The 21293-nt window shown below is 43.9% G+C and overlaps 2 protein-coding genes across 5 annotated transcripts in view; one reads left to right on the forward strand and one right to left on the reverse strand.

Moving 5' to 3' along the window:
• TERF2IP (TERF2 interacting protein) overlaps window positions 1-2109 on the reverse strand; it is an 8321-nt gene extending 6212 nt beyond the window's left edge. Inside the window, exon 1 of the mRNA XM_006152617.3 lies at window positions 1335-2109. Within this exon, the coding sequence (XP_006152679.1) occupies window positions 1335-1998 (664 nt within the window). The 5' untranslated portion in view covers window positions 1999-2109. The remainder of the gene's footprint in view (window positions 1-1334) is intronic.
• A 49-nt stretch (window positions 2110-2158) lies between these two features.
• Window positions 2159-20588, forward strand: KARS1 (lysyl-tRNA synthetase 1). Of its 4 annotated transcripts, XM_006152612.3 has the most exons (16): window positions 2198-2290; window positions 5379-5558; window positions 7820-7868; window positions 8399-8509; window positions 10429-10594; window positions 11868-11961; window positions 14094-14280; window positions 14388-14513; window positions 16321-16440; window positions 17222-17384; window positions 17488-17661; window positions 17822-17907; window positions 18215-18300; window positions 18895-19021; window positions 19701-19844; window positions 20306-20588. In XM_006152612.3, the coding sequence occupies exons 2-16, from the start codon at window positions 5413-5415 to the stop codon at window positions 20402-20404; spliced, it is 1878 nt and encodes a 625-aa protein (XP_006152674.1). In that variant the 5' UTR covers window positions 2198-2290; window positions 5379-5412; the 3' UTR covers window positions 20405-20588. The 4 variants fall into 4 exon arrangements, with proteins under 4 accessions (XP_006152677.1, XP_006152678.1, XP_006152674.1 ...); XM_006152615.3 differs by lacking the exon at window positions 5379-5558 and having other exon boundaries at window positions 2159-2290; XM_006152614.3 differs by lacking the exon at window positions 8399-8509 and having other exon boundaries at window positions 7820-7979.
• The last annotated feature ends 705 nt before the right edge of the window (window positions 20589-21293 follow it).

The raw sequence follows: 21293 nt of genomic DNA on the forward strand, positions 1-21293 counted from the left end.
CTTCTCCATTCTCCTCTCGGGATCTTGGGCACGCACGCACACACGCCCGGCGTGAGTTTAAGCCACTGGGTCCGGGACGCGAACCGCGGTCGACTACGTGAGAGTCCTGCGACATAGCCATTACGCTAACTGCTAGTCCCAACTTGTTACACTTTCTGTCCCCGTTATTCTCTTAAATTTTCCTTTCATTTATTGACTTCTGAGAGCTCTTCAGATGTTAACTGAGTCTGTTATTTATTATAATAGAAATGTTTCTTTCAGTTTGCCTTCTGATAGTATCATGAGAAGGTTTTTATTGTTTTTGTTTTTTTTAAGAATTAATTTAGGGACCATGAATGAATAAACCTGGAATGTCATTTTACTAAAAACAAAATTCCTAAGCATACAGAGTAGCAGAATATATGTTATCTACCAGACTTCAAATATTAGAAAAGGAAAGTGGGGGGATCAGTAGTTAGCGTAATGGCTATGTCACTGGACTCCCATGTAGTCAACCGCGGTTCGAGTCCCAGACCCAGTGTGTGTGCATGCCCAGGATCCCGAGAGAATGGAGGAGGAGGGATTACAACGTGGCCATCTCCCCTGGGGTGTGACTTCTCGCTTTCTGTCTCTCTGTCTCTGTCTGTCTGGCGAGCACATGCCCTATGGCAAAAACCTCTCCAAAAAAAAAAAAGAAGAAAAGGGAAGTGGGCAGAGGAGGAAGCACGCTTCTTTGAACAAAAGGGTCAGTTCAAGCTGCTGATACCAGTTATACCAAAAGTAAACAGATTTTACTGTGTCCTAACTGTAAGTGAATCCCAACTTTGAATTCAACTGCATTAAAAATGCATTTTGAGCCCAGCTTAGGTGGCCCACTCAGTGGCCTACTAGACTGCAATGCTGGAAAGCCACAAGGCTTACCATGGGTTCTCATTCCTAGTTCCGGCTGAATGAAACTGGGCATTCTGGAGACTCCCCAATCCTAAGGAGCTGGAAGGAGACATGGGATAGGCAGGGCGGCTGGATCCCATATGACCGACTGTCAGTTCGAGCGCCCAACCTAAAGACTTAAAAAACACGTTGGGGCTTTTGAAAGCGTGCCCAAAATACGGAAAGAAAACTGGAGAAGAGATTGCAGCGTAGACAAATCCACTGGGCTTTCCTTCTCTGTCTCTCCATCGAACACACGCGCCCCATAACAATTAAAAAAAAAGAAAAGAAAGAAAAGAAAGAAAGAAAAGAAAAGAAAAGAAAAGAAAGAAAGAAAGAAAGAAAGAAAGAAAACACACCCCACCCGAAGCTATTCCCCAAAGGGTGTCCACTGAGAACCCACACGCGCCAGCAGCAGGACTCACCCCCACTATCCGCAGCCTCGGGGTCCTGCTCCGCCTTGCGCTTCAGCTTCTGGGAGGAGGGGCTCACTGGCGCGTCCCCCAACAGGTACTTATGCTCCTGGCCCCGCAGGTGCTTGAGGTAGCGATCCTTCATGGACTGCCAAGAGTGCTTCGTGAGCGAGCTTTTCTCCATCGCCTTCCACAGGGCGTTGCCGGTCACGGAGCTGGGCGAGCGGGCATTTTCCTTCACGTAGGTTAAGATAGCCACGTCGTCCGCGTCGGTGAAAGCTATCCGTACCGTGAGCGGCGGCGGCTGTGGCTCCGGCTCCGTGGCGCCCACGGCCTGAGTCCCCGGCTTTGTCAGGGCCGCCGCGACCCGGCCCAGTCGATAGGCCTCCAGCTCCAGCCTCTCGTTGCGCTCCACGCAGTCCAGGATGTACTGCGTGGAGACGAAGTCGCCCGAGGTCTCCGCCAGCGCCTCCCCGGGCTGGGCCAGCAGCACCGCCCCGGGCTCCTGCACCCGGCACACCGTGCCGCCGCCATGCAGGATGAGGGTCGACAGCCGGCGCTTGGCCGGGCTGGGCCGCACGTAGAAGGACATGGAGCTGCCGTCTTCCCTCAGGAACAAGGTCGAGGAATGGGTGGGCCCGTTGGGGTCCTTGCCCACGTCCATGGCCTCCGCCATGGCAGACTCCAGGTAGCCAAAGAGCAGCCCGCTGACGAGCGGCAGGAACCACGAGCGCGCTGAGCCGCCGCCACCAACGCCGCGGCCTCGACGCCCAGCCCTGCGCCTGCGCTGCCGAGCCGCGCCGCCCAGTGAGCCCGCCCCTCTCTCCCGGAAGAGGCGGGGCTCCGGCCCCTGACCTGGAAACTGTCGTGCCAGCTCTTCACTGTCGGGTCGGGCCCTCCAGGAGGATGGCCGCGGTACAGGAGCCTGAAGTGAAAGTGGATGGCGGCGAGCCCAAACTGAGCAAGAAGTAAGTGTCGTTGCGGGTTCTTAAGGTCATTGCGGTCGGAAAGTCGGGGCTGGGAAGCGCCTCGAGGTTGCCGCCGAAAGGGTCGAGCAGGGGCCTTCTTGCGACTCTCGTGGATACGCACATGTGGGCATGTAGCCTCCGCGCCCCGGAAACGAAATCCCCCGGGTCACTGCTGGTACTGGGGGCGGGGGTCCCCATGTCGTATTCCCGGAGTGAGAGAATGCGGAGAAGAGGCGAGCACCAGAACTGAGAGGTAGCAGGAAAGGAAAGCAGAACACGCCTGCCTTCTTCCCAACCTGCTTCCAAGAAATGCGTTCGTTTATTGAGCCACTCCCCAAAGAGGTTGGAGAAATGTTAGACATTCTGTCTTTTCAGATTGCCCTTTAAAATTTCCTTGACCTTATCGAGATGATTCTGAACCTTATGTACAGTATTAAAAGGGACCAGTTCTAAAATTGTGTTGTGCACCGATGTATGAGGGCTATTCTAAGGATCTGTAAGTAGATCCTCTGTGTTCCACACTCCCTTTCAACTGGGGTTCCACATTTGAACCACAAAACAGGGGCAATCATTTTACTTTTTCCTAAATATTTTATTTATTTATTTTAATTTGACCAGAGAGGGCCAGAGTGAGAGAGAGAGAAGGGGAAAGTGAGAAAGCAAGCTGCCAGGTGTGGGACTCAAACCTCAGGTGGCCATGTGGGAGTCCAGCACTCTCAACCACCAGGCCACCTGCCAGCCTCTGGAATGTTTTCTTAATGTTCCAAAGGATGGCCCATAAATAGCTCCATTCCAGAGTCCTAGGAGAGAAGTTAAATTATCATGTACCATGGCTGCCTCAGTGTATTAGGGCTTAATCCTCTTGCTGAACACTGAGGGAATTGCTCTAGGCACTCAGTGAATAAGTATTGGTAAGTTTCCTTTTGTATTTCTAACCTTATGTTTTGAATATTTTATAAAAATAATAAAGGCAATACTATATTTATGATGTGATAGCACCCTGATATCCTTTGGTTGTCCTTCATTAAAGTAATCCAGTAGATTTCTGTAGATGTTTGGAACCTGATCTTGGACTACTTCCTTAGGGAAAATTGGACTTTAATCTATTACATCAGTAATTGAATTATAGGACTGTAAATCACAGATACCTTGAGAGCAAGGTTTACAGTTGAGAATAGGATTTTAGGGTGAATTAAGAACATTGGTCAGGGCCAACTGGTGGCGTGGTGGTTAAGGTGCAGGACTCCCACATGGCCGATCACTGTTCAAGTCTTGGACCCAGTGGCTTGAAAATCACCAGGCACATATGCATATATGCCTAAAATCCTGAAAGGACAATAGAGGAGAAGGGATTGCCAGTGGCCGTTCTCCCAGGGGATGGTGTCTTCACTTTTTCTCTTATCTTTCTCCGGTGTTGGGAAGCGCTCTATGGCAAGGAAAAAAAAAAAAAAAACTAAAAGGACACTGGTCAATTGCTTTCTTTTTTCTTTTTAGTTTCCAAAGGGCATATGCTCCTGCTAACGAGAGAGACAGAGATAGAGGGAAAAAGTATCCCCCATAGGACACAGTCACACTGCATTCCCTTCTCCATTTCTCAAACCTGTGGTGATTTGGGGCAGGCGAGCACATAGAGCACATACGCATAACATAACAAATTTGTTTGTTTGTTTCAAGTTGCCTGGCCTGGTACTCCTAGTCAGCCATATAGGATCCAGCTCCCTTCCCCATTGATCTCTGAGACTGGCCAAGGTCAATTTAGATTAAATGCAGCTTCCACTGTTTTGAGCAACTTAATGTGCCAGGTGCAATGCTAGATCTACACAAGCTTGTTCTGTTTAATCTCAATAACCTTGCAAGAGAAGTGTTAATGTCCTATGTTCAAATTAATAAACAGGTCCTGGGAATTAAGAGTGTTAACTGAAGTGTGGTTTAGGAATGATCAAAGACACTGGGGCAGAGATCCAAACTCACATTGATAATTGCACAGTCCATGTCTTTCTACTGATTGTATTGTACTACCTCACATTGTCTAGAACAGTCTGTTGACTGAATATTTCTCTAGTAACAGTGAACTAAAATAATTTTTTATGATTAGTCCTTGTATTTGCTAATTGTTCTTAGAACTTTCTTGGTCTGAAATATTTAGTGAGCACCATTTTATGCCAGGTATTGTCCCCTCATTTCAAAACAGATGGGCTGCCTGCCCATATAAGTCATTCTTTTTTTTTTTGGAGACGTATTTGCTATAGGACATGTGCGCTCTCCAGAAAGACAGGGAGAGAGAGAGAAATAAAGTGAGAAATCACTCCCCCCCCCAGGGGGATGGCCACACCACAATCCCTTCTCCATTCTCTCACGATCTTGGGCACGCATGCACATGCGCCTAGCGTGAGTTTAAGCCACCAGGTCCGGGATTCAAACCACGGTTGACTATATAGAAGTCCAGCAATGTAGCCATTTCATCATCTGCAGGTCCCCCATGTAACTCATTCCTGAATTAAAGGTTCCCCTCTTGTTTATTTGAACATAATAAGGAGCATGATCCCTATATTCTGTTGCCTTCCACTGTTAATAATGTATAAACATACTGTAGGCTATGACCCTTCCTGAAATTTTCTTATTTCTAGAATTACAAACAAGTCTTATCTTTGACTCAGGTGTTTTATGCTTTTAGCCTCATCAGGAGTTTGCACTTAATTGTGACATTTTCTTCTTATTTTATGTGCTTCCTATTGCCATCTTGTGGCCACATAGTTTACCTTCGGGAGAGAAACCACACTTCAGGGGCCTCAAAAACACTCTCACATTTGTCTTCTGTGTTCTAAAATGTTGTAATCATTTATGCCTGTAAGCTATTGATTGACTTGTTGACTTTTGACCCCAGATGTGCACTTTATTCCTGTAGCCAGTACTGAGAACGTTGTCGGTTACAGTTGCACAGTCTGTGATTCAGGGTTACTGTCCATTAAGAGAGTCTTAAGTTAAAAGATAGTGGAGACATGACCCCCCCCCAACCTATAAGAGTGCTGGTTGGGTGTGTGTATACTGTCTATCCCACCTGACACCACATCTCTGTGTTTCCTGCCAGGTGGTGGTAATCGTTAGTTCCAGGGTGTTCTGCCATGTTGACGCAAGCTGCTGTAAAGCTTGTTAGGGGGTCCCTGCGCCAAACCTCCTGGGCAGTGTGGGGTCAGAGGGAACTGCGACTGGGTCAACTTGCTCCTTTCACAGCGCTTCACAAGGACAAGCCACTTTCTAATACAAGAAGGTTGGTGCCCTTACCTTCTTCATTGCTCTGAGAGCAAAAATTCTTTCCTTTCTAATTTTATTATTTGTTAAGCCCCTGGCTAAGTCTTTGGACTTGTTCCTACAAAGAGTTCTACTACTGAAACTTTAGTCCTTTCTCATTTTCTCTTTAATAAATTCAAATCTTCTTCCCTCAGAGTCTTGAGATCACTTGTAGATCCTATCTATAATAGTGTTAAGAGTAAATCCTTCTTTTTTTTTTTTTTGTTTGAGAGATTTTTGCTATAGGGCGTGTGCGCTCACCAGACAGACAGACAGAGACAGAGAGACAGAAAGCAGGAAATCACCCCCCGGGGGGATGGCCACGCCACAATCCCTTCTCCTCCATTCTCCTCTCAGGATCTTGGGCACGAATGCCCACATGCCTGGCTGAGTTTAAACCACCGGGTCCGGGACTCAAACCGCGGTCGACTACGTGGGAGTCCAGCGACATAGCCATTACACTAACTGCTGGTCCCAAGAGTAAATCCTTCTTGAAATAATTTCGTTTGTATTTGTTTATAAGCCACAGGATGTCTGCTCTTCCCATACAGAAGAAGAACATACCTCCCTCCTCCAAGTGAGGCAAGGTCACACAATTCCTTTTCTTCCGTTTTTCTATCCTATAGGGATTTGGGGCATGCACATGCACCTTTCATATTTTTTAGGCCTCTAGATAGTCTTAGATGCCCACTGACTGGCTGATAGCATGACAGATTCCATACTGTTTTGGAAATGTTTTCTTTTTTCTTTTTTTAGAGAGAGATTTTTGCTATAGGGTGCATGTGCTTGTGAGAGAGACAGAAAGTGAGAAAACACCCCGCACACACTGGGAGTATGGCCACACTGAAATTCCTTCTTCTTCATTCTCCTCTTGAGAGTTTGGGCACACACACAATGTGCTTGGTGTGTTTTAAGCTGCAGAACTCAAAACCCAAACCATGGTCAAGTATGTGGGAGTTCAGTGACATAACCATTACACCATCTGCTGGTCCCTGGTAATGTTTTCTGGATCACTCTTAGGAGACAGATTATAACTAGAAAGAGTTGCCTACCTGTAGTAATGAAAATTATTTTGATTGATTGATTCAAATACCCAATTAATTTTCTTTTTGTTACTCTGAACTTATATTGAACATGAAGAATGTGACCTTAAGCCAGATAGTATACGGGCATGACTTGGTATCTTTTACAGTGGGTCAGTATTGCAGAATGTTTGATGATTGTCAGTGCTTGAAGAATGATTCATAAATTCTCTTGTAATAAGAGGGTGTCCTCAGTAGCCAAATCTGTTTTGTTTTAGGGTTCACATAGTGTGTTCAGATTGTAAGGGATACTGAGTTGTCCACATTGTTTTGGTTTTCAGAGTCTCATGGGGCAAGTATTAACAATATGGAAAGCAAGAAATTTAAGCAGAAATGCATCCAGATCTATAGGTTTCTGACCTAGGTGGATAGAGAGAAGAGTTAGTTCGTAAGAACAGCTTACATTTGAATGCTAACCCCCAGAGACAGGGTCATTTCTTCATAGACATGTGAATCTTCATAAAACAAATGGTGAGGTATTTCTGTTAGTATTTCCATTTTACAGATTGGGAAAAATTAAATTACTCACCCAAGGTCACATAATTGGTAGGCATGTCAGAATTTAGACCCAGGCAGTCTAACTACAAAGGTGGTATATTATACCCATATCATCTTGTTTTGTACACTCGTATACTCTGTTGTCAAAGTCAGGCTCCAGCAGAAAACCACTGCTGAAGGCCATTCTTGGAGAGATTGTCGGTGGTGTACATTGTTGAGCTCTGAAGAGCCAGCTCTCCCCTATTCTCAGCCTAATTCATTCTTTAGGGAAGGAGAGTGGTTGTGGCAGACAGAGCTGGAGTAGTTGCTTCATCACACATGAGATCTGTGCTGTAGGAACTTACAGGAGATACCCCAGACCACTTAGATAAATACTCCCAAAGGATCAATTAATCTGTGAGGCTAGCTGGGCCCTGTAGCAGCCCTTCCTGTCTTCAAGGAACTCTCTAGCCTCATTAGCTTGAGAAAAAAACCTAGCCTGCTGATTTTCTAGAAAAACTTTTTTCCTCCATTCTAAATATGAACGTTTATGTAGGATTGTCTTTGTTCTGTTGGATCTTGGTTTTAGTTGGGACCTAATGCCTAGGATTAATGACTGTGGGTAGAACATAGAAGACTCTTAAGGCAGCTATCATATTGAATGGTTTCATCCTCTCAACAGTGAGCTAAAGAGACGCCTGAAAGCTGAGAAGAAAGTGGCAGAGAAGGAGGCCAAGCAGAAGGAACTCAGTGAGAAACAGTTGAGCCAGGCCACTGCTGCTGCCATCAACCACACCACTGACAATGGTGTGGGTGCTGAGGAGGAGAGCCTGGACCCAAATGTGAGTCTTCTGGTCTACCAGCAGGGATGGGGACAAGAAAGCTTCTGTTGAAGCTGATGGCAAATTCCATGGTAATAGACGGTAAGAAGGGCCAGTGACTTAAGATAAATAGGAACTGAACAGGCACTGAGCCCTAGGACTACCAATGGGCAAGGGAGGGCCTGCCACTCTGTCCTGTTAAACAGATAGGCCCTGAGTGTTTTTTTATATCAACTCCCAACAGGCATTTTGGAGAACCCAACACTCCCAAGGAATTAATTAATCTTTGAATCTATCTCCCTAAAGATGAACTACAGGGTTAACTTTAAACTAGTGCAATGGTAAACTACATTCCACAGGTTAGATCCACTTCTCCACTCCCCTTCATCAACCCTTCCTTGATTTTGTAAATAAAATTGTTCAGGATTCAGCATACGGAGGCCAAGCAGAAGGAACTCAGTGAGAAACAGTTGAGCCAGGCCACTGCTGCTGCCATCAACCACACCACTGACAATGGTGTGGGTGCTGAGGAGGAGAGCCTGGACCCAAATGTGAGTCTTCTGGTCTACCAGCAGGGATGGGGACAAGAAAGCTTCTGTTGAAGCTGATGGCAAATTCCATGGTAATAGACGGTAAGAAGGGCCAGTGACTTAAGATAAATAGGAACTGAACAGGCACTGAGCCCTAGGACTACCAATGGGCAAGGGAGGGCCTGCCACTCTGTCCTGTTAAACAGATAGGCCCTGAGTGTTTTTTTATATCAACTCCCAACAGGCATTTTGGAGAACCCAACACTCCCAAGGAATTAATTAATCTTTGAATCTATCTCCCTAAAGATGAACTACAGGGTTAACTTTAAACTAGTGCAATGGTAAACTACATTCCACAGGTTAGATCCACTTCTCAACTCCCCTTCATCAACCCTTCCTTGATTTTGTAAATAAAATTGTTCAGGATTCAGCATACTCTTAGCTTGTCCAAGGCTGTTTTCCCAATGAAACAGCAGGATGGAGAAGTCATATTAGGGAAAATTTGCCTCCTGCTATAGAATATTTCTTGTTTCAGGGACCAGCAGGTGGTGTGATAGTTAAAGCATTGTTCACTCCCATATTGCCAACCTTGGTTCGAGTCCCAGACCTGGTGGCTTGCTTTCCCACTTTCTCTCTCTTAAGTTTAAAATAAACAAATGAATTTTAAAAATTAAATAAATAATTCTCCTTTTTTGAGGGGAGGGGAATTTTTGCTATCGGGCACATGCACTTGCCAGGGAGACAGGAAGTGAGAAATCACCCCCCAGGGGGGATGGCCATGCCACAATCCCTTCTCCTCCATTCTTCTCTCAGGATCTTGGGCACATATACACACACACTGGTCCGGGACTCGAACCACAGTCAACTACATGAGAGTCCAGTGACATAGCCATTATGCCAACTGCTGGTCCCTAAATAAATAATTCTTAGGGGACAAAAAAGAATATTTCTTGTTTTCCCATGGGCCTACCTTTGGAAAAAAATCTGACATGAAGCCAGGGGTAGGCAAGTAGTTAGAAAGAAATTATTGGTCCAACCAGTGGCCTGGTGGTTAAGGTGGCCGGATTCCACATGGCAAACTGCATGGTTCTAGTACCAGACCCGGCACCTTGAAAAAAACACTGGTGTGTGTGTGCACGTGTGTGTGTGCACGCACCTGAAATCCTGAAAAGGAGAAGAGATTGCAGCATGATTATCTATGGAAGGGTTCTCTCTCTCCCTCTCCCTCTCTCCCTCTCTCCCTCCCTCCCTCCCTCCTCTCTGGCAAGCGCCTATACCTCTGGCAAATTAAAAATAAATAAGGGACCAGCAGGTGGCGTAGTGGTTAAGGCACTGGACTGTCACAAAATCCACTGCTGCTCAAGTCCCAGAGCCAGCAACTTAAAACTCATACCAGATGTTTGTACATACGTGCCCAAAATCCCAAGAGGAGAATGGAGGAAGGGGGACTATGGCATGGCCATGCCCTCGGGTGGTGATCTTGCATTCTGTCTCTGTCTCTGGCAAGTGCACATGCTCTGTAGCAAAAATCTCTCAAAAAAATACAATAAAAATTTAAGTAAATAAATGAGTCATCCTACAAATGAGTCCACAAAAGTTGTAAGCAAGGCCATCTATACCTACTAAATTTTATTATTTGGGGTAGAACTCCAGTTTTTCTTTTTGTCTAGTCTTGTATTTTGTAATTTTGACTTTTCTTTACAGCTGTGAATCTGGCTGCTCTGTATGTGTGTGTGTGTGTGTGTATATTCTTTTTTTTAACATGCATATCTCATTCTGTATGTAGTCCTGTAATTTCATGGGTACAGAGAGTTTGGTTAAGTGTGTTGGGGCCACTCTGAACCAGAATATAGTACTCTTCTAGATGGGCTACTTATCTGACCAGGTTCAACTTCTCAAGAGCTCTGTTTTTTGGGTTTTTTTTTTTTTTCCCTTATCAGCAATACTACAAGATCCGCAGTCAAGCAGTCCACCAGCTGAAGGTCAGTGGGGAAGACCCATACCCACACAAGTTCCATGTAGACATCTCACTCACTCAGTTCATCCAAGAATACAGTCACCTGCAACCTGGAGACCACCTGACTGACATTACCTTAAAGGTGGCAGGTAAGAAGACTCCCTGACAGTTCACTGAACTCCCACAATAGACAGGACACCTCAGTAGCAAAAAGGAAAGTCTGGGTTTGTCTATTTATTAAGAATTATTTATTCAATTTTATATATTATTTTTTAATTTGCTATAGGGCATGTGCACTTACCAGGGAGAGCAAGTACATGCACAAGCCACCAAGTCCTGGACTCGAACTGCAGTTGGCCATGTGGGAATCCAGTGTCCCAACTGTCATGCTACCCACTGGTTCCCAGTTTTACTTTCACTTAGTCTCCGTCTGAGGCTACTTTACCAATAGCAAAACTGTTCATTCTGTTTAGGGAAAAAAAGTGGAGTAACCAGAGCCCTGAAGCATGGTATCTAAAACATTATTATTTTGGAGTCGAAATTTCTCAAATGGATCTTCTTTTCCTTAATTAATAAAAATGAAATCAGGCCAGCCTGTGTCCTGGAGGTTATGTGAGCTATATTCCACATGGGCATCTGTACAATTTGAATCCTGGACCTGGCAGCTTAGGAATTCTGCAGTTCTCAAATCTATCACATATGCCATCAGGTTGCCTACCCCTATCCCTCTACCCACCACTTGATCTTAGGGTTTTTGGTAGTTTGCCCCATCACTTGTATTAGGGGTTCCTGAAAATATCTTCCCACATAATTTTGTTTTAAATTTTCCCCATTGGTTTTTGGCTTTGCCTATCTAGTTGTGCATTCTGTTTTAATTTAAAGATTCAGGAAGATTAAAAAAAAAAAAAAGTATAGCCACCAGCATTGCCATTTGCAGAAATCTAGTAAATATCTTTAAAGCCAGAGCTTTTGGGGGCCAGCAGGTGGTGTACTGGTTAAGGCACTGGACTCCCATGTGGCCAACTATATGGTTCGAGTCCCAGACCTGTGGCTTGAAACTCATGCTAGGTGTGTGTGTGTCTAAAATCCTGAGAGGAGAACGGAGGAGAAGGGATTGCAGTGTAGCCATCCCTCCTGGGAGGTGATTTCTTGCTTCTGTCTCTCTGTGTCTCTGGCAAATGCACCCACATTATAGCAAAAATATCTTAAAAAAGAAAAAGCCAGAGGGTTTGCAAGCCGTTAAGTGGTTCAAATAGGGATCATTGGCATGAACAAAAAGATGGGGCTTACACCCAGGGCTGTAGGCAGATTTTTCTAGTTTATGTTCTGCCCTGACAAAAAAAATGCAAAGGGAACTTTTTGGCACTGATATCATGAAATGGCTTCTAGTTCTTTCAGTCAATATTTTTGCTCTTTTTCTAGGTAGGATCCATGCCAAAAGAGCTTCTGGAGGAAAACTCATCTTCTATGACCTTCGAGGAGAGGGGGTCAAGCTACAAGTCATGGCCAATTCCAGGTACATAGAAATACTTGTCTAGTTATAGGCCTTTCTAGGCTCACTTGGAGCGGCATAGTTGGTAGTGGGGAAAGAAGCTGCTGTGGTCTTATTTCCCCTTTGGTATTTGGATGAAAAGAGTGGGACATGATTGGATACGACTTAGAAGATTAAAAGACCATCTGGTCACCTGGAAAATAATGACTATTCTCAAGTTGCACAACTATAAAAATTCTAGGTTGGTGCAAAAGTAATTGCAGTTTTGCATTGTTGGCATTTGCTGTTTGATATTGGATACATTCTTAAATAAATGTGCTTATAATAATTTTACTGACCATTTCTCACTTTACGATTTTGGTAATGACTTATTATATATGTATTTTAGACTACGGGAATGAAGTTAAGACAAAAAGCAATTTGAGCAGTTTTCTTACTCAAATTCAGAATGGGTCACAAAGCAGCAGAGACAACTCCCAACATCAACAATGCATTGGCCCAGGAATTGCTAAGAATGTTGTGGCGGTGCAAAAGTTTTGCAAAAGAGATGAGAGCCTTGAAAATGAGTATGGTGGCTAGCCATTGGAAGTTGACAATGACCAATTGAGAGCAATCATCAAAGCTGATCCTCTTAAAATTACATGAGAAGGTGCCAAATAACTCAGCATCCACCATTCTATGGTCAGCATTTGAAGCAAATCAGAGAGATGAAAAAGCTCGCAGGACTAGCAGATGGCCTAATGGTTACATTGCTGGACTCTCATGATGTAGTCAACTGTGATTCAAGTCCTGGACCCAGTAGCTTAAAACTCCACAACCAGGTGCATATGTGTGTGTATACCAAAATCTCAAGAGAATGGAGAAGAAGGGATTGTGTCATGGCCACCACCCCTGGGAAGCAATTTTTTTGCTTTCTGTCTTTCTGGCCAGTGCATGCGCTCTTTAGTGAAAAATCTCTCTTTTAAAAAAGGGATAAAAAAGCTCATTAAGTGGGTTCTACATGAACTGACTGAAAATAAAAAATAAATTGTCATTCTGAAGTACCATCTTCTCTTATTCTTTGCAAAAGCAATGAATCATTTCTCAATTGGATTATGACATTCAATGAAAAGTGAATTTTATTTGACAACCAGCACAGTGGTTAGACTGAGAAGAAACTCCAAAGCACTTTTTTTTTCTTTTTTTTTTGAGAGATTTTCACTGTAGGGCGCGTGCGCTCGCCAGACAGACAGAGAGAGACATAGAGATAGAAAGCGAGAAATCATCCCCCAGGGGGGATGGTCACGCCGCAATCCCCTCTCCTCCATTTTCCTCTCGGGATCTTGGGCACGCACGCACACGCGCCCGGCGTGAGTTTTAAGCCACCGGGTCCGGGACCCGAACCACGGTCGACTACGTGGGAGTCCAGCGACATAGCCATTATGCTAACTGCTGGTTCCCCAAAGCACTTTTCAAAGCCAATCTTGAACCAAAAAAACGATCATAGTCACTGGTGGGTTCTGATCCACTACAGCTTTCTGAATCCCAGCAAAGCCATTATATCTGAGAATTATGCTCAGCAAATCAATAAGATGTGCTGAAAAGTGCAATGCCCACAACCTACATTGATCAACAGAAAAGGCCCAGCTCTCCACAACACCCGACCATATGTCACACGACCAGCATTTCAGAAGTTGAATAAATTGAGCTACCAAGTTTTGCCTCATCTGCCATATTCACCTGAGCTTCTGCCAACTGATTACCACTTCTTAAAATATCTCAACGACTTTTTGCAGGGAAAACACTTCCACAACCAGCAGGATGCAGAAGATGCTTTCCAAGAGTCTGTCAAATCCTAAAGCATGGATTTTTACACTACAGGAATAAATAAACTTATTTCTTGTTGGCAAAAATATCTTAATTATAATAGATTCTGTTTTGATTAATAAAGTTATGTGTCAGCCCAATTATAATGATTTGAAATTCAGGTCCAAAACCACAATTGCTTTTACACCCACCTAAAAAAATATAATTCTTTCAACTGTTATATCTGAATCTGAGATTCCTCTTAGAGACACATTTATAGTTATTAACAGATGAGTAGAGGGTTCCAGAGTAAACCACTGGTTGGTATTATTTGAACTACTATATACTGAATCACATGTCTTTTCACCCAGGAATTATAAATCAGAAGAAGAATTTATTCATATAAATAACAAACTGCGTCGGGGAGACATAATTGGAGTTCAGGGGAATCCTGGGAAAACCAAGAAAGGTGAACTGAGCATCATTCCCTACGAAATCACGCTGCTATCTCCCTGCTTGCACATGTTACCGCATCTTCACTTTGGCCTCAAAGACAAGGTAAGGTCTCATGGCTGCTAGCTGTGGCTCAAAGATGTGTTCCATTTATTTTGTCATACCATCACATCAGACTTATCAGTGATTTCTAACTGCTGCTTTTGGTTTAGGAAACAAGATATCGTCAGAGATACTTGGATTTGATCCTGAATGACTTTGTGCGGCAAAAATTTATCATCCGCTCTAAGATCATCACATATATAAGAAGTTTCTTGGATGAGCTGGGATTTCTAGAGGTGATGGAGAGATCTTTACCTGAGATAAGGAACTGTCTTGCTATGCATGCCTCTTACCATCCCTCCCTTCCTCTTCTAAGGCATGTTCCATGTCACTATCCTTCATGTTTAAGAATGTCCCCTTTTTTACCAACATCTTTGTCTAACCTTGCTTACTTAGTGCTGATTAGGAAGGCAGGATGTAACTTTCAAGATAAGGGGCAAGTGGGAACCAGCAGTTAGCGTAATGGCTATGTCGCTGGACTCCCACGTAGTCGACCGCGGTTCGTGTCCCGGACCCGGTGGCTTAAAACTCACGCCGGGCGCGTGTGCGTGCGTGCCCAAGATCCCGAGAGGAGAATGGAGGAGAAGGGATTGCGGCGTGACCATCCCCCCTGGGGGGTGATTTCTCGCTTTCTGTCTCTCTGTCTCTCTCTGTCTGTCTGGCGAGCGCATGCGCCCTACAGTGAAAATCTCTCAAAAAAAAAAAAAAGATAAGGGGCAAGTTATGGTACTGTCTACATGAAAACATCCTATGATGTTACCCAATCATTTAACTTTTTTGTAGCATTTTTAAAAATATTTTTAACTCTATGGAAAAGGCAAGTATTTGTACTGTAAAACAAATTCAAACATTTAAGAAGTAAATAGAAGCAAAACTGAAAGTACTATCTTACTTCTCCCAACTTAACTCCTCTTTCCAAACTTGAGTTTGATGTGTATCCTTCCTCACCATTTATTACGCATGTATACATACATATATTGCATATGGATTGCATGTGTGTAAATGTTTTAGAGAGGTTTTTCTTTTTTGCTTTAAATATAAGATCACACTACATTTATCATTATGGATCTGCTTTGTTTTCCACTTAACAATGTATTCTGGAGCCGTTTACAAGTTCGTATGTGTACACATACACAGTCATACATAGACGACAAGAATATATTCTGAAAAATGCAATTTCATTAAGCAATTTCATCATTTTTGCAAACATCATAGCGTATACTTACATAAACCCAGATCATATAGCTTACTGCACACCGAGGCTATATAGCATAACCTGTTATCTCAGGGGTCTGCCGTCATATATGTGGTCCATCCAAGAGAGATTTTGGGAGAAGGTATGAAATCATCCCCCCACACAGGAGGGATGGCCACACTCCAGTCCCTTCTCCTCCATTCTCCTCTTCAGATTTTGGGCATGCGTGCACTCATACCTAGCATGAGTTTCAAACCACCAGGTCTGAGACTTGAACCACAGTCACCCATGTGAGAGTCCAGCACCCTTAACACTATGCTGCCTGCTGGCTTAAGCAGTTACATTTTTAATAAATATTACAAATTATCTCAAGGAAAGCTGTACTCATTTGGATTCCCATTTACAGCTTGTTAAAGGTTATGGTACTGGGGCAGCAGGTCACGTGGTGGTGTGCGTGCTGGACTCCCATATGGCCAACTGTGGTTCAAGTCCCAGACCTGATGGTTTGCTTTCTCACTTTCCCCCTCTCTTTCTCTGGTGAGTGTATGTGCCCTATAGCAAATTTAAAAATAAAAATAATAATTAGTAAAATTAAATAAATAAATTATTTTTTTAAAGTTCGTGGTACTATTAAGAAATTGAAACACTATTCTGGAAAATCAAGCCGTGTGGTTTTTTTTTGTTTGTTTGATTTTTGGTTTTTTGGTCACGCACTTGCATGGCATTGGTGAACTTACTTTTATTTTGTGATATAACAAGAATACACTGTGTTAAATGCATAGTATAAGCTGTTCCCAAGATGCTGGATTGTCTGAGGACCAAATGTTTCTCACTGTCTTTTTTTTTAGATCGAGACTCCCATGATGAACATCATCCCAGGGGGAGCTGTGGCCAAGCCTTTTATCACTTACCACAACGAGCTGGACATGAACTTATATATGAGAATTGCTCCAGAACTCTACCATAAGGTAATCAATAATAAGATGTCTCATTCCCTTAACAAAGCTGGAATACCATTGGCTAGACAGGTGCAGTCAGAAATCAGGACCATTGAAGGTAAAATGATCAAGTATATTCTAGTCTGTCAGGTTCATAAATGTAAACACTTCTAGAATTTCTCAGGTCCAATAGGTGGTATGGTTGTTAAGTTGCTAGATCCCACATAGTCAATTCTGCGGTCCAGGTGGCTTAAAAGACATGCCAGACGCATGTGCTTACATGCCCACAATCCAGAGGAAAATGGAGAAGGGATTATGGCGTGGCCACTCCCCTGAGGCATAATTTCACACTTTTCCTCTCCTCTGTCTCTATTTCCACACATGCTTGCTGGAGAAAGAGAAAAAGATCTAAAATAAAAGAATGTCCCTACAACAAGTAAAACATTGAAAGGAAGAGAGCAAAGGGGTTATCTTTCCCAGCCATCCTTTAGTAGCTTCCTTGTTGAACTTCCACAGGTGTATGTGGGGAATTTGGGTCACATGGCTGTAGGCTAACTCCAAGAAAGACTTCTTCCTTGGAGAGGTTCAGACACATAAGGTGGGAGTCGCTCAAGACGTAGGCAGAGTATTAAGTTCTGGACAACTGAAAAAGCAATAACCATTGACTACTTGTGTCTAAAGAGTGCTAAGCATCCTGAGTGGCAACTTGAGAGCATCCCTGAGCTGTGAAAGCCAAGTTATGGCTTTTATAGACAGAAACTTTCCAGAGCTGTTAAGACTAGCTGCAGTGACTATGGCCATATGTTGTTAGATGCTAGTGGTTGGTGGCATCGACCGGGTATATGAAATTGGACGCCAGTTCCGGAATGAAGGAATTGATTTGACTCACAATCCTGAGTTCACCACCTGTGAGTTCTACATGGCCTATGCAGACTATCACGATCTCATGGAAATCACAGAGAAGATGCTTTCAGGTGACTCTTACTCTCTTGTCTTTCTCACTTCCCTGGGGACTGGTGGGCTCAAAGGTGGGCTTCCTGGGCTTCATCCTCTTTAAATGGCAACTTTCTCTCCCAGGGATGGTGAAGCACATTACAGGTGGGTATAAGGTCATCTACCACCCAGATGGCCCGGAGGGGCAAGGCTATGATATTGACTTCACTCCGCCCTTCCGGAGAATCAGCATGGTAGAAGAGCTTGAGAAGGCCCTGGGGGTGAAGCTTCCAGAAACAAACCTCTTTGAAACGGAAGGTATGGTGGCACAGTCCTCCATTACATGGCCCCTTCTTCCTGTTCAGCTCAGAATTTGATTGGGTGGGTCAGAGCCAGGATTTTCCTCACTACTCTTTATGTATATTTTTGTTGGACTCGTGCAATGTCTTCTGTCCTAATTTGTACATTTCTGTTACAGAAACTCGCAAAATCCTTGATGACATCTGTGTGGCAAAAGGTGTTGAATGCCCTCCACCTCGGACCACAGCCAGGCTCCTTGATAAGGTGAGAGGCCTTGCCCTTATACATAGTCACACCCAGTGCTGACCAGTTCCCCACTCCCTAAGAAGCCCGCAAACACCACTGAGGGGAGTATGTAAAAAAAGAAGATCAAGAGAATTAGGAAACACTGAATTGTCCTCCCAAGATCTACGCCACTTTGTTCATGTGTAATCCCAGTTCAGCCTTTCCAGCCTTTGAAAAGCTATAGGCTAAACCCATCTGGGCGGGAGCTGAAATCTCCCACCTGGGCTGGGATGATCAAAAGACTATTCAGAAGCCATGTTGAGCTCTGCTTTACTTTCTATTTAAGCTCGTTGGGGAGTTCCTGGAAGTGACTTGCATCAATCCTACATTCATCTGTGATCACCCACAGATAATGAGCCCTTTGGCTAAATGGTAAGATAAAGCATGGTGTTTCAGTTGCCTATTGCTGCATAAATATTCCAAAATCTAACCAGCATAAAACAACAATTTTCAAAGTCTAGTAGGTTGACTGGGTGGTCTTTGTGCGCCACATGGTGTTGGCTAGGGTAACTCAAGTGGCTTTTTTCAACTGTGAATCTTATAGAGCACTTTGGTTCTTTTCTACATAGCCTGTGTGCATGGGATCATTGTCTTCCAGGGCCTCTTCCTGTGGCCTCTCTGGAAGCATAAATTGGGCCTCCTTTTAGCATAGTGGTCAGATTCTAAGGGGAAACATTCCAATCCTTGTGTAATATCTCATTAGCCAAACCAGAGGGGCTGCAGAAGGGCCTGGATGCAGGAGCTGTGGTTAAGTGTAACAGTCTACCACACTGGCTTGTTAGGAAGATAATGAGCTCTTTCTGGTCTCTCTCACTCTCCTCACTGTTGTACAAAATGATTAGGTGCTGAGTGTGCATGCAGACTTCAGGTTGCAGTCAGTAACTTTTGAACCCACTAGAACTCAGGAATTCTTGTTATCAGATGTTAGATTACTAGAGGTCTGAATATTTGATTTCCTATCTTTAGGCACCGCTCTAAAGCAGGTCTGACAGAACGCTTTGAGCTGTTTGTTATGAAGAAGGAGATATGCAATGCCTACACTGAGCTGAATGACCCCATGCGGCAGCGGCAGCTCTTCGAAGAACAGGCCAAGGTAGGAAAAGAGTGTAACCAAATGCACACATTGCGTCACTGTGACCAGTCACCAAAACCTACCCACCTTAACCCTGATCTGTGTCAGCATATGCATTCTTGATGACTTCAGCCCAACTGAAGGAGAAACGTAGGCTTTGTTGGGGGGCGGGGGGATCAAATTTTGAGATGGAGACTTGGGTTCTGACCGTATAATACGTAAGAAGAGCTTGGTTATGATTATTTATATGGGAGTGTGATGCCTGTCTTAAAGATATTTGTCTAGCAAGAACATCCTTTTTCTAAGGTTGTATGTTCATTGAGGTTACTTGGGAATGATTAAATTAATGAAGACAGCCCTCACTGTCCTACACTCCCACTGAACAATGTATGACTTCAGGAAATGGGAGGAAGACCTTGGGAATGATCAGAGGCTCTGAGAATTAGTGTCATTAGACTAGAGGTGTTTGAATGTCAGAAAAATGTGTATGTTCTGAGATAGATTTTACCAGTTTTGTCTCCTAGGTTTTTGGAAGAAATGTCTCAGTCCTAGAGTTACTGGGAAACCAATTCCCATCAAGTCCTGAGTGCAAGGAACATTCTGGAATGATGTGACCTCTTTGAGCATTTTAAATGTGTTAACTTAGACACCGAGATGTCCTGGAATAATGTCGCTTCTTGGTTCTTGTTCCTTTGTCTAGGCCAAGGCCGCTGGTGATGATGAAGCCATGTTCATAGATGAAAACTTCTGTACCGCCCTAGAGTACGGGCTGCCCCCTACGGCTGGCTGGGGCATGGGCATTGACCGTGTCACTATGTTTCTCACTGACTCCAATAACATCAAGGTACATAGAGGTCCTCCTGGTCCACACTGCCCAGAAGGAGCTACACTATGTTGGAGGCAGAGCATTGTGGGCACGGAGAATAAAGGAAGGGCTTTGGTACAGGCAAAGGCTGCACACATGTCACCTCCCAGGAGGATCAGAGCCTCTGACCTTGGGAGATTTTGTTTTCTCTGCCTCAGGCAAGAGGAATACTAATTGTTTGCAGTTCTTGAAGATACAGGGAGGTGCTAAGCCCTCTACATGCATTATGTCATTCCACTTAAGTTAGCTTTGGAAGGTGTGGAAACTTGTTATCCCATGAGAAGGACTGTGTTGAAATAAAAGAACAACACAGCTGTCTTTTCAACTTGGGTGTACAGATCTCCAGATTTGGATGTTAGCAATAATGGAATGAGTGGGTAGCTGAGAAAAAAATGTTCATAGTGTTTCTTAGCTTCAAAATGCTTTTCTGTTTCTTGTAGGAAGTACTTCTGTTTCCTGCTATGAAACCTGAAGACAAGAAGGAGAATGTAATCACCACTGATACTCCAGAAAGCACAACAATTGGTACTTCTGTCTAGAAAGTAATAACTGCACATCGTTTAATTCAGGCATCTTTGCATATCTGCAAAAGATCCAGGTCTGCAAAGGAACTGTGTGTTGTCATTCTTATGGCTACTGCAGTTCAGCCACCGGAAGAGAAAAGAGGAATTGAGAATTCCTTTTTACTCCTTGTTACCAAATAAACCATGTCTCTTCTCTTTACCTTTGGGATGTCAACTCTTTTCCCCAGGCTTCTGACCTAATGAATGTTTAGGATTCTACCGTTTAATACACAAATGTGTATTAGTGTCTGCTCTGTGCCAGGCATTTTTTAAAACAGGGTCCCAAGCCCTGAACCATGGACCAGTACCATTCTGTGACCCATTAGGAACTGGGCCACACAGGAGGAGGTGAGTGGTAAACAAGTGAGTGAGTAAAGCTTCTGTATTTCCAGCTGTTCCCATCACTCACATTACCACCTGAACTCTGCCTCCTGTCACATCAGCATTAGATCGTCATAGAAGCATGACCCCTGTTGTAAACACACAAGGGACTCAGGTTGTACACTACTTATAAGGATCTAATGCCTGATGATCTGAGGTGGAGCTGAGGCAGTGATGCTGTCATTGAGGGCAGCTGCAAGTACTGCATTATGGTGAGTTGTATAGTTATTTTGTTATATATTATAATGGAGTAGTAATAGAAGTGAAGTACATGATAAATGGAATGCACTTGAATCATCCCCAAACTATCTGCTCATCCCTGGTCTGTGGAAAAATTATCTTCCACAAAATCTGTGCCTGGTGCCAGAAAGGTTGAAGACCGCTATTCAAAGGGTTTGAGGACATAGCAGTAAACAAAACCAAGTCCCTATATGCATGAAATTTAAATTCTTTCTTTGGGTTAGGAAGAGGGTTAAACAAATGG

The sequence above is a fragment of the Tupaia chinensis genome, unplaced genomic scaffold (assembly GCF_000334495.1).
Source record: "Tupaia chinensis unplaced genomic scaffold, TupChi_1.0 Scaffold000355_1, whole genome shotgun sequence".
Lineage (NCBI taxonomy): Eukaryota > Metazoa > Chordata > Mammalia > Scandentia > Tupaiidae > Tupaia > Tupaia belangeri.

What these genes read in the sequence shown, in the direction of transcription:
- KARS1 (XM_006152614.3), top strand. Translation starts at nt 5,413, where the DNA reads ATGTTGACGCAAGCTGCTGTAAAGCTTGTTAGGGGGTCCCTGCGCCAA. An exon ending in ATGAGCTGGGATTTCTAGAG is followed by an intron (nt 14,514 to 16,320) that starts GTGATGGAGAGA and finishes CTTTTTTTTTAG; the next exon opens with ATCGAGACTCCCATGATGAA. An exon ending in CTGACTCCAATAACATCAAG is followed by an intron (nt 19,845 to 20,305) that starts GTACATAGAGGT and finishes TGTTTCTTGTAG; the next exon opens with GAAGTACTTCTGTTTCCTGC.